Source organism: Prosopis cineraria, unplaced genomic scaffold (assembly GCF_029017545.1).
Source record: "Prosopis cineraria cultivar Desert tree isolate PC_DT_omini unplaced genomic scaffold, ASM2901754v1 PC12, whole genome shotgun sequence".
In the NCBI taxonomy this organism is placed as follows: domain Eukaryota; kingdom Viridiplantae; phylum Streptophyta; class Magnoliopsida; order Fabales; family Fabaceae; genus Prosopis; species Prosopis cineraria.
The window spans coordinates 42,146,770-42,158,710 of record NW_026555343.1 but is presented as its reverse complement, the minus strand read 5'-3'; the positions used below and the strand labels follow the sequence as shown (position 1 = coordinate 42,158,710).

The 11,941-nt window shown below is 31.3% G+C and overlaps 1 protein-coding gene across 2 annotated transcripts; it reads right to left on the bottom strand.

Moving 5' to 3' along the window:
* Window positions 1-6,260: 6,260 nt before the first annotated feature.
* LOC129288384 (chromophore lyase CRL, chloroplastic-like) lies at window positions 6,261-10,664 on the bottom strand. 2 transcript variants are annotated; one of them, XM_054924920.1, is made up of 10 exons: window positions 10,171-10,664; window positions 9,803-9,985; window positions 9,638-9,687; window positions 9,278-9,338; window positions 9,140-9,174; window positions 8,865-8,916; window positions 7,974-8,066; window positions 7,324-7,428; window positions 6,929-7,021; window positions 6,261-6,795 (listed from the first exon to the last, which is right to left on the bottom strand). In XM_054924920.1, the coding sequence occupies exons 2-10, from the start codon at window positions 9,971-9,973 to the stop codon at window positions 6,655-6,657; spliced, it is 801 nt and encodes a 266-aa protein (XP_054780895.1). In that variant the 5' UTR covers window positions 9,974-9,985; window positions 10,171-10,664; the 3' UTR covers window positions 6,261-6,654. The 2 variants fall into 2 exon arrangements, with proteins under 2 accessions (XP_054780895.1, XP_054780896.1); XM_054924921.1 differs by lacking the exon at window positions 8,865-8,916 and having other exon boundaries at window positions 9,139-9,174; window positions 10,171-10,662.
* Window positions 10,665-11,941: the final 1,277 nt, after the last annotated feature.

The window sequence follows — 11,941 nt, the reverse complement described above, 5'->3', positions numbered from 1 at the left end:
GACAAAAAATGTCACACGACGGTGGCGGGGCCCCACACACACACACACACACCATATGTCAGGGGAAATAACGCCTAGGGACCTTATAAACACAGTAATAACAATTACATATATTAAATTATTAAAATATCAATAAAAGAATATAGTCCTTACTTACAATTAAAACAAATGTAAATGCTCAATTGAAAAAATTACTAACTACATTTAAAATTATTTATAATGTCAGTTAAAAATTTATGAGAGTTAATTAAAAATCTCAATATTTCATTGCTAGTACATAAATAAATCACTTAAAAAATTAAATAAATATATTTAAAATTATTTATAATGTTAGTTAATATTATCTTCTTGAGTTTCCAGAACTAGAGCTTGCGGGTGCATATTTTTCATTGTTGCATGAGCATTGTGCACATAGATGTTAGCAAAATATATTCATTACACAGTTTTCCTTCCTTGCCCTTGCAGCTCATTTAACTACATACAAACCTTCTAGCGATATCTTTTACGTAGTTAAAGATTATTAATTATACTTACCCTTCTAAGGTGAGTTATGTCTATTAAGAGGGAAGAATATATAAAATCAACATGTTTCTAGCATGTTTAACCTTGTAATGATGATTTTTTTTTTTTTGACATACAAAAGACAGGCTATAACCTAGACAAAGTTTATCTAATAAGTAATACTAAATCTATCAATCCAATAAAAGGTAGAGCAACTAACAATAGGGTCCATTTGAATGTAGAAATCTTTCTCTTTTTATTGAGCATCTTTCACTAAAAAGTCATACATTTGTAGATTCTCTTTGTTGGAATAAAAAATCTCCACTTTCCAATTAGAGTATAGCAAGTTCTAGCTTCAATAATATTTGGTTGTAGAAGGTGCGCCAGTCCTTCCTCAGTTGAGTCAAGTAAAATAGATAAAGTTAAATGTTGTTAAGATTGTGCTTAATTGAAAAAGAAAATAGCTAATTATTGAGGATATAAAAGTGGTATTTTTTAGTGAGTCTGTGCTAGATGGGTAGTAGGAGGACCTATCTATCAATAAAATACTCTCACTAGTTTCTCAATTGACTTGGTCATTGGGAGAATTAGTTTTATACTTATTGTAACATCCTAATTTTTATATAATAAAAAAATTATAGAATTTAGGTTTTGAGGAAAAAAATGATAATAATAGGAATTTATATTATTTGAGGTTATTTAGAAATGATATTATGGTTAGGTATTTAATTATAAATTTAAAAATTTAAATTTAAAATCACATAAGCAATATTTAGTTAAGATATAATACATAAATAATTTTTTATTGTGTGTTAAAAAAAAGAGAGAAGGTAGAAGTAATAAAAAAAAAAGGGGTGGAAGGTTGTTGTTTCTAAGTCCCACATTGGTTAGATGAGGGAAGAGAAGAGGTGCCTTCATGTATAAAAAGGAGGGGGTGTGTGCATTAGGAAGCATGAGAGGCTAAGATGCAATTTAGAGAAAATTGTAACTTTTGGCCCAAAGGTTTGAATAATTAAATTCGAACCTATAGTTTTTTTTTAATATAATTTTGGGACCACAATCCCATTTTTATATTATTTTTCTCTCTTCCTCTCACGTTGCTCGGCGTCTTCTTGCAAGGGGGGATTATTTTCTTTTTCTTCAGGTATGTTCTAACTTTCCTGTTTAGATTAGCATTTAAAAAATTTATTTAATTACAAAATTAATTTTATAGTTATTTTCTAAATAATATTAGCTTTTTAGTGATATGATTATTTTGTAGGATAGAGTAAATATTCTTATTAGGATTTTTTTTATAGGATAGTTAATCTGATGATATGATGGATTAAAAATATAGGTTAAAACTCTTAGGGATATAATAAATATTATAGAATATTTTCTTGAGGTTAAAACTCATGTTTAAGAATTTTTGAGTTAAAATCTAGATCTATATGGTTGAATTTATGTGAAATCTGAGATGTAAGGATAAACCTCTGATTATTAGATATTTATTTAAGTATGAATAGGTATTTTTGAGGTTATAGAAAGGTGATTTGAGGTTTCAGGATAATTTTAAAATTTTTAATTTATTTTTGGATGAATTTTTAGAATATAGAAGGATGAAATTGTGATACTAGAAGTGATTTGAGGATAAAAAAAATAGTTTATTAGGGTACGAGAATTTTAGAAAAAGAATTTGGGAAGTTAAATGAGGCATAAATCTTAAATTAGTATTAATATGGATTATAGATCTAAGACTTTCTAATTCTTTAAATTAGAGTTATTTATTTTAATGTAAAATTAATATATAGTATTGTGAAATAATTATGTAGATTATATTGACAAAGATAGTGGTAAAAAAGGAGTTGTGAAGGGGAACTTGTTATTCAAGACACAAAGTAACCATTATTAATGTGTTGTGATGAGTGTGTTTGTGAATGGTTATGTGTTGACTTGTTGTTTGGAAAAACTATGAATTATTGAAAATAAATACTGTTATATACTTGTTTGAAATTATTGCCAAGTGGGTCAAAATTTTATTTTTATTTATCATGATGAGATATTATTGTTCGGATATATTCCTGTTTGGATATTTGAACGATGCATGACTTGTCAGGGTATTTTAATGTATGGTGTTAATGGGAATTTCTGTTCGGTTAATTATTACCACGTGGTAAGCCCTCATTGGACCCAATGAGTGGTGTGTCGCTTGGTCTAACTCACCTTTGGCCGGGTGATTTGGCGTCCGAGCATGGCGAAAGGAGGATATAAGGTGTAGTCATGCAAATTAAATACTTGTTCGGTTTGTTTGAAAATATTGTTCGATTAAATGTTTTGTGTGCCCACTTAGCAATCGCATGATTAGTTACAATCGCATGCATCATTACATATTAATTTTTGGTTACTGGAACTTTTAAGTCTCATTCCCCGTGATTAATATTTTTACAGGAGCGAGTCCGGCCGAGAAAGCACTAGAGGTGTAACTATGGTGTATGAAACACCATCTTTTACGTTGCCTCTTATTTTGGATTATACAATGTATCTTGTGCCAACTTAGGACATATCTTCTTTGTGAAGCATGTAAACTCTAATCCTTTTTATTAAAAGTATTTATTTGACCAAGAGGATTATATTTGTCTCTCTTGATTCATGACCTAATTTAAATATCATGCCATGAGGATCCTGACTGTCCCTCATGGTTCTAATTGTTTAAGACCTGTAGTATATTGTCTTGGATGTATCATGGTAAGAAAATTTTCTACCATGATAATGGTTTTAATAATTTGCGAAAAATCGGTTTGTATTTTTGAGGGTGTTACACTTATTGACTAGTTCTTTAAGGAGGAAGCTTAGATGTGATGTGTGGCAATTGAATGGAAGTTAAGAGAAATGAAGAAATTGAGTATTTATAAAATTAGCAGTAGAGGAAAGGTTTCAAATTAAATGTTGCAAAGAATATTATTTTTATAACAAGTTAGATTGGGTGGTGCTGGTTTTGGAAAATGACTGCTCCTAGGTACATTATAAAATCATGGAAAACTTCATGACTCTATGTGTTATTTCATATATGTTGCTCTGGGATGCCTCATGAGCAGTGAAGAAGTTAAGAGATTGAGGGTTCCTAAGGACATTTCATGGCTTGGTGCTAGGATTAGGTTACAACTGACAAAGTGAATTGGAATCGCAAAAAACAATTACACTAAAAATCATTGTTATCTTAAATAAATCACTTAAAAAATATACTAAATATAATTAAATTATTTTTAACGTTAGTTGAAAATTTATAAAAATCAATTATAAATCGCAAACCAATCACTTATAATTTTTTATCAGCACCAGGGAAGTCAACAAAAAATAATTAAAAAATTTTGTAGTACTAGTTAGAAATTTATTAAAGTCTATTATGAATTTCAAGCTAATTAATAAAAAATAATTTATTAAAAGTAAGGATTATGGTCTATTATTAAAATTTTAATAATTTAAGATATGTGATTGTTATTAATATTTTTATGGAATCTCTAATTATTATTTTCCCCATATACTTTGTATCTCAATCCCACCTAGAGTCTTTTCATTTTTTTTTCTATCCATTAAATTTTTTTGGCCAAAAAAATCCATTAAATTTTAGATATAATTAGTGTGAATCTTGTTGATCCAAAAAAAAAAAAATTTAGTGTGAATCTACGCAGGAAGTTTCAGAAAGAAACAATGGCACAAAATGAACTGAAGTGGATTGTTTATAATTCGTACAAAAAAAATGTTATTTGTTAGAATTTTAAATTTTTAAAATCATTTTTTACAATTTTTGTAATAATTTAATTATATAATCATTAATACAAATTTTTTAATAAATGAAAATTCACTGTCTAGCAAGTAAGGAGAGAATTATTATTTTTTGCAAGTTTAAATTATAAAAAATAATAAATGAATGCTTTAATTTTTTTGAATCATAATGGACGTGTTTTCCCTGTACAAAGCTTAAACTGATCCACGTTATTCACGTCTAATGAAAAATACAGCTTATTATAATTAAATTCTATATTAAGGGAATTACATAAAAATGCATGCTTTCATGCTGTTATTTAAAATAAGAACTATGTGATTTATTAATATAGTTTTTGTTCCAAAGATAAGAAAAGGAAAAGAAAAGAAGTAAAAGTGAAAGAAAGAGATACTGCAAAGCTAAAAAAGGTCTAGATCTCATTCGATGTCTCGCTGCGTAATTTATCGCATGAATCCCGCATTTAACAGAAATTTCTAGACAAATTCATGTATTATCACCCGCCTGCGTTCATCATGTACTACTATATATATACTTTCAAAATTTCAAAATATGAAGCATTTCAACCAAGGAAAAAAAAATCCTAATTTGTAACTGGATGTTACTAAAAAGAGAAATATTGGCGACTGTCCAGTGACTTATCCATAGTGTAATTTGAAATGGGATTAACACTATTTTATAGCCATCAATGTATATATTCATGATTTAAATAGTATATATTCCATCATGACATCAATTTATTTCCGCTTTGTTAATGATTTTTGGATGGATGCACCCATTAAAACAATTTCATGGGTGCCCTCACACTTTTATTCATTTTGTTCATTTAAGAACATTGAGTATCCTTGGAGGAAAAATTCGAAGGTATTTTTATCTTTTATTCCATAGTTTTATAATGTTGGGAATGACCTGAAGGCGGTTACTATGCAAGGTAGGATTTATTTTCAAAGCATATATGCCCAAGAATGCTAACTTGCACCCTGCAATTGAAAATGGAACTAGAATTTTATTGATGCATTTCGTTATCATGATTGAATTACCAAAACTAATCAATCAAAATGGAACTTAGTCCTTCGGCCATCTAAAGTGGGTTCTTGAGATTCCATTTAAAAATCAAGAAACAATATGATTAAAGTCTGGTGCTATGTTTGGATGTTTTCATAATTTAAATCAAAAACAACTACAATAATATAGTCTGTTAAAGCTATTATATCTTGAAAATTTAGAGGTGCAAGGGCAAACAGTGTGGGAGAAGTTTAAGGACAATCCACTTCTTGACATTTCCACTGAGCGTCCAACCACATATTACGAGGACATGAAACGAGCTGTGTTTTGTTTGTCTCCATTTGGTGATACAATTCCATGGGAAGAGATTGGTGTATTTGTTGACGAAGAGGATGCCCCTAAGTTGGATAGCATACTCACTTCCATCCCACCACAAGCAATACTAAGGCAAACCCTTCCATGAAGCAAGCTATGCTATTCCCTCAACCATGAGATGCTTTCCATCAAGTTCTAAATGGACTTGAAACCAGGGGAGAAGATTTTGAACTGTGGGTGACCTGAAACCGTGCTAGAGGTTATACCACTTTTTTCTTTTAGGCTATTAGGATTCTTTATGTTGCCTGCTTAATCCTCCAACTGACCATAGTGGCCGGTTGTAACTCACATGCCGGTTTCGATATTCATTGTACATTTTGATAATTTGATAACATGTCCTTTTGCACCTATCATGGAGTTTTGTTTCCGTGTTATACCTTGCTTTTGATGCTTCTTTCATCGGACATTTAAAAAATACTTCCGTGTGTTTACTTCAGTTGTATGCAGATGAATCGAGGAGTCTAGCTTGAGATTTATTCGCTTTATATACAGTTGACAAAGGTTCCCCTTTAAATGGAACATTTATTTTCAAAGACCTCGCTCTGCTCTTAATTAATCATCTCGGCCCTTGCCTCTTTTGCCAATAAAAAAGCAGAAAGAAGCAGATGATGCAAACACATGGAGAAACATAGCTCTACACATAACTTTACAAGGATATGCTAGAAAATTCAAGCAATCTTACCGATTCAGAAAACAGCGAGCTATTTGTTGGCCATTGCTTTTAATATTGAGCTATACTATTGACAGTAAGATATTACTGTGGACTAACTAGAGACCTACCAAAAAGTGTATTGCAACGGTGTAAAAATATAACAAATACAAATTCCTGAAAGGCACGATTTGGAGTCCCTTCCCTCCAAAATGATTCAAGGTCATTTTCTTCAGTTCTCTCCATGTCCTAAGTCCGTTGCCTTCACAGCAGCTCCATCAAAGTATAACAAGACCAGTTGGGGAATATGGTTACTTCCTCTCAAAAAGATCCTGAAACAAGATAAATTCATGACGAATTTTTTTCATTCTTGCAAGATGAATGAACCTTCTATTCTTCTCTCCATGGATGGTAGAGGGGGGAAATTCAAGGGAGAAAACATATCATTGAAACTGGAGGTTGGAGCAGGCTTGAACTCATAAGGTCCTTCCTTTGGTCCCCAAACCTGAAATCAGATACGAAAATAAATAATGCCAAACCTTTTCCCCCTCAGATAAATGCCTATTCACAAGTAGCCATTACAGTCACATATTTTGACAAACTAGCTAAAAAAATGCAGAATCAGCAACAAAACTAACTTGATTTCCATCATCATCATAACCCCTATCCCAGGTATGCATCTCCTTATTTTTCATGACAGCAAGATCTGTAGTACAGTAGGATGCTCCATTCTGCAATAACAAAGGACAAGATATAATACAGAGTTGGAATAACCCCCTTGAAAATGAAAGGGGGTTTGCACGTTGAAAATGAAAGGAAGGAAAGAAAAACAATTGCGAGAAAAAAGACAAAATTTCAGAATCCAAGTTCAACAGGGAATGTAGTGCTAAGGAATTTGGATTCTATATAATATATTGATATATTGATACTAAAACCAGACTCAACAAAACACCAGCGAACCAATTTGTGCACAGAAAAGTGGTGCAAAGACTGGGGATGGGGACTGCAAGGAAATAGTTTAACCATAATTTACCCATGAATTAGGAAACCCGCCAGGAGGGGTTGAACCTTCATATAAGCAGCGTTTTCCACGTGGACAACGCTTAAGATGTATTGCTGTCAAATGCTCTGCAATGTCCTGCAAACCGTGCTACGCTTACTCAGAAGACAACGATGCCTACACAGTTAACAGATACCATTTATATCTAAAATCACTTCCATAACATACTTATTTATTTTACAATTTAAAATTCTAGAACTTTTTAATCTTTTGACAGTATATCATGTGTCATAATTTCATTTATCAAGCCATCTTCTATAATGTTTCACTAAGATCCTAAGATTTTCATCTGTCTAATCAATCTCTTTTCTCTCGAGACTCTCCATTTTCTTTTTTATTTTTTTCACTAGCCACCTTTATAAACATCCAAAGATCATTTCATCATCAATCTGATTTGCCTCTCTCTATCATGTGGTCGCTTGGACACACCAACTTGAGGTTAGAAAGCCAGTGATGAAGTTTCAATTAAGTTATATTGTATGAAATAAATATAAACTGTAATATTGTATGAAATAAATATAAACCATGTTGCTGAAAATCCCAATTAACTAATGTCCAGAAAAGTTTATATGGCTTTATGCCCTTAAACTAGGATCTTGGTATAGACATAACTTAATACTTACCCCAATGACTTCTTCTTGCTGTGGACGTTGACCCTTTGAGCGATCACAAAAATTTTTGTACTCCTCCATGTCTCTAATGGCATATGTACTTAACTACAATTAATAGAAGGTAGCTAGCATTCAGGAAATAATTCAAAACAACATATAATGTCCATTGATTAGTAACAAGAATAAGAATACAATTTTCTTCTAAAGAGGAGGTATTCAGCTTCCTCGACCAAGAGAACTTCAACAAAACCTAGTTACATTTTAGACACTTACTTTTAGTTGCCATATGAATCAGAAACATTCAAAAGTCAAAAAAGCCCAGAGGAGAGGTATTCTTCTGGGTAAGGGAGCATAAATAGTCCAAAATAAGGGAGTAGGGGAGAATGCATGAAAACATATACTCCTCCAGTTCTATTTATAGGGAAGAGAGAGAAAGTTAATTATGATTCCATCTATAGAGCACTTCACTATTTTCACATTCATTTTTACCTTTATGCTCTTATTAAATGCTAAGAAAAATTATTAAAATAATTCTTTTTGTCTTTATCGGAGGATAGAGATGGAAACTTATTAAATTTTAAGACAAAGTTAATAAGGTTTAAAATTTTTCTCAGTTTCAGTGAAACATGCTAAAAGTAACTTGTAGAAAGGACTAAAGGAAATTCTCTTTAAATATTTTTCCTTAGATAACTAAAGCTTCATTCCCTTTAAAGAAGTGATTCTCAAGGATAATGTGGCAAAATTTAACTAACTTTTGCGGAATAAACTCATCACAATTATTAAAAGAGGGGGAGGGGGCACCATATAACCTTAAAATAGCAGCCATACCAAGTTCCATACAGATAAATGCAAACAGCTAAAAGAACCACAATAAGGACATATTTAAAGCAGTCGCATACAAACCTCAACATCACATTTCAACTCTTTTGGACAAGGTTTCACCATTAAGAACCTCCGCAAGAAAATGATAGATGATAATTTAGATCGTGCATCATAGGGAAAACTAAAATAATAAGGTGCAGTGCGGCAAAATTCTGAGAAAGTCTAACGAATCAACATTGTGGAATAGTCTTGCTCATGTTCAGTTTTTCTCAGCCACTGGCTCATGTTCAGATTTGAAGTATGAAGAAAGAGAAAATAAATTTGAACAGAAATTCACATCAAACATGTGGGCTACCTGCCGAAATGGCTTTTGTGGAGTCCTCCAAAAAGCCTATAAACAAAGAAAATATTCGTTGAACAACTTACGAGATTTAGATCCAGAAGACAGCAAAATATTCACAATGGAGATGCAAATAGACTTGTATTTTATTCACCTGTTCAAAATACAGGACCTTTGAACCATCCACTAGTTCTGCCGCAGGGCATGTGAGCATTCTGCGAAAATTAGAGATCAATGATGCATTTATGATTGGATGCCTTCAAAGAAATTAATGAAATAAATTCAGTCACCACACCCTCCTGTTCTCCTTCTCAAACTGAAAACTCCACCGAGGGAATCGTGAAGAAATTATGGTACCACGGAATGGAGCTTCGGAAACGGTCAAATGTTTTGGTATTACAAAGGTGCTGAAGCTAATCATAACCTGAAGCTCCAGGGAGTAAACTAGGCGAAACAGAAGCTGCTAAAGGACAGAAAACGGTAACAATGCCAGAAATTGGAAAGAATAACATACCTAATATTGAAATAATTATCCGGATCTCTGGATGCTTGCTCTTTCGAATACTACACCAAAAAGTCTTCAAAAATTAAGCACAAAAATAGAGAAGAAGATCATTTACCACTCACACAACAAACTACAAGTAGTAGTAAAGAGAGCAAATATGAGCAGATGATTAACCTTTTCGCCGGCGAGGCACTGAGAGACAATACGAGCATGGTCCCAACGTGTGGTAGACTTACTCAGTCGCTTCACCAGAAGTGCACCTCCAAGAAGTATCAGAGTCTTCATCGCCAGTCCCCGAGAACGGTTCCATCCATTGGAATCGTTCGAATCCGACTCCTTACCCATATGAACTGTTCACTGTACAAATAATAATCCGCGAAATTGATGAATCATCTAAATCTAGCTATTTTTATTACATCCATCATCGTCTTCATCTTCACTCAAATTTGCGTTAATTCGCACGACGAGCAGACGGAAGCACAAAAAGAATCAAGAAACTCTGAAGGTGAAGCAGAAGACGGTTTGAGAAGAAAACCAAGTACCTTGTCGAGGAGCAGAAACATGAAAGGGGGCATTGCAGCCTAGATGCTTCGTCAATCTTCACTGGAATGTGAAAGGCTGGTCCTCTTCAACCATCTAGGGATAGAGGCACGGACCTCAACTTCGTTGCAAGATCACTTCCCCGCCGTCAATTGGGCTAACAATGATTAGTCTGAAATAAAACGAACCAACTTTATTAGAAGTATCTGAATAATGCAACACACACATGTATGTATGTATTCATTCCTCTCTCAAGTACTTCTAACTAACTTATTAAAATTAAAAAATATGATTAAATTATTAATTTTATTTCTATTTAAATAAAAATGTTTAAATTTGCATTGTATTCTTTGTTGATCAATGAATTTGAATAGGATTGATATTGAAAAATGCAATTTACACTCCATCATCATGCTATAACAAAACAAAAGACAAAATATTTACCAAAGTACTACGTTTTCAAAAATATTTACCAATATGCTATAAACTAAAACTAAATTTAATAAATATCAAGTTTCAAAATTTGTTATGTCAAACATGTATACAGAGCTTGGTTTTTTTAATACCAAGTTCCCTCGCAGCTGTCTTGTCTTTGTGATGAGCATAGTGTGCTCTGTAATGATCTACATTATTAACTACAATTAGCTCTACGCTCTATCAATCCTTAACTTTAAAGAGCAATCGTGGCTTTACAGTTAATAGAAGTAATAAAGAATAATATTGATATTAAGATCCCAAAGATGTTTGAGAGATAAATATATTAATGGTAATTTGTTGAAGGATCCTATGAGATCATTAATTACAATTAGGGGCCCTAAATTATTAAAATCTTAATAATTGACAAAGATATGAGTTTAAAATCATGAAAAAAACACTATTAAAAGTACTATTATAGATTGAGACTATTGTTAATTTCAACTAAAAAAACTAGGATCCGTGCTTGGGAATAGAATTAATAATAATCTCAATCCATAATAATAATTTTAATAATCCTAACCTATAACACTTAGAATCCTGAGTTTTTCAACTAAGATTAATAATAGTTTCAACACATGATAATAATTTTAGTAATATTTTTTTTAATTTTCTAAATGGTTTACCTATATATTAACAAACATAAAAATTCACTAGTAATTGTCTTCATATTTAGAAGTGATTTTGATAAATTTTTAAATGAGTATCGTACATTTACAAGTGAATTTTAGTTTTATAATTGAAAACAATACATTTTCAAGTGTAATTTTTGGTTTTTTTCAACTAAAATTAACCATAACCCCCAACTCATAATAATCATTTTAGTAGTGTTTTTTTTTATTTTAAGTAAAGATTATAATTCATTATTGAAATTTTAATAATTTAAGGTCCCTAATTGCAATTAATAATATTATAAGGTCCTTAATTGTCATTTTTTCAATAAACTAACCTCCAAAATTTTAACCTAAGTAATTAATCAAGACATTAATGGAAAATATTAACCTCTATAAAACAGCATAGCCCTTTCAATTTAAGAAAAATGAAAAACATCATCAATCTTTTGATCTACAAAACATTTATGAATACACTGACCTAATAATAGGTATTTCTGTCATAGTTGTCAAGAATATCACTTAATTAAAATTTTCTAATGAAAAAATAGTTTGAGATTTCTAGGATAATTTTTCATGATTTAGAAATATTAACAAGACTATATGAAGCGAACTAATTCATTTAAAATTTTAAAACATTAGCTCAGTTAATACAAAACATTAAAATATACAACCAATATATCAAAAG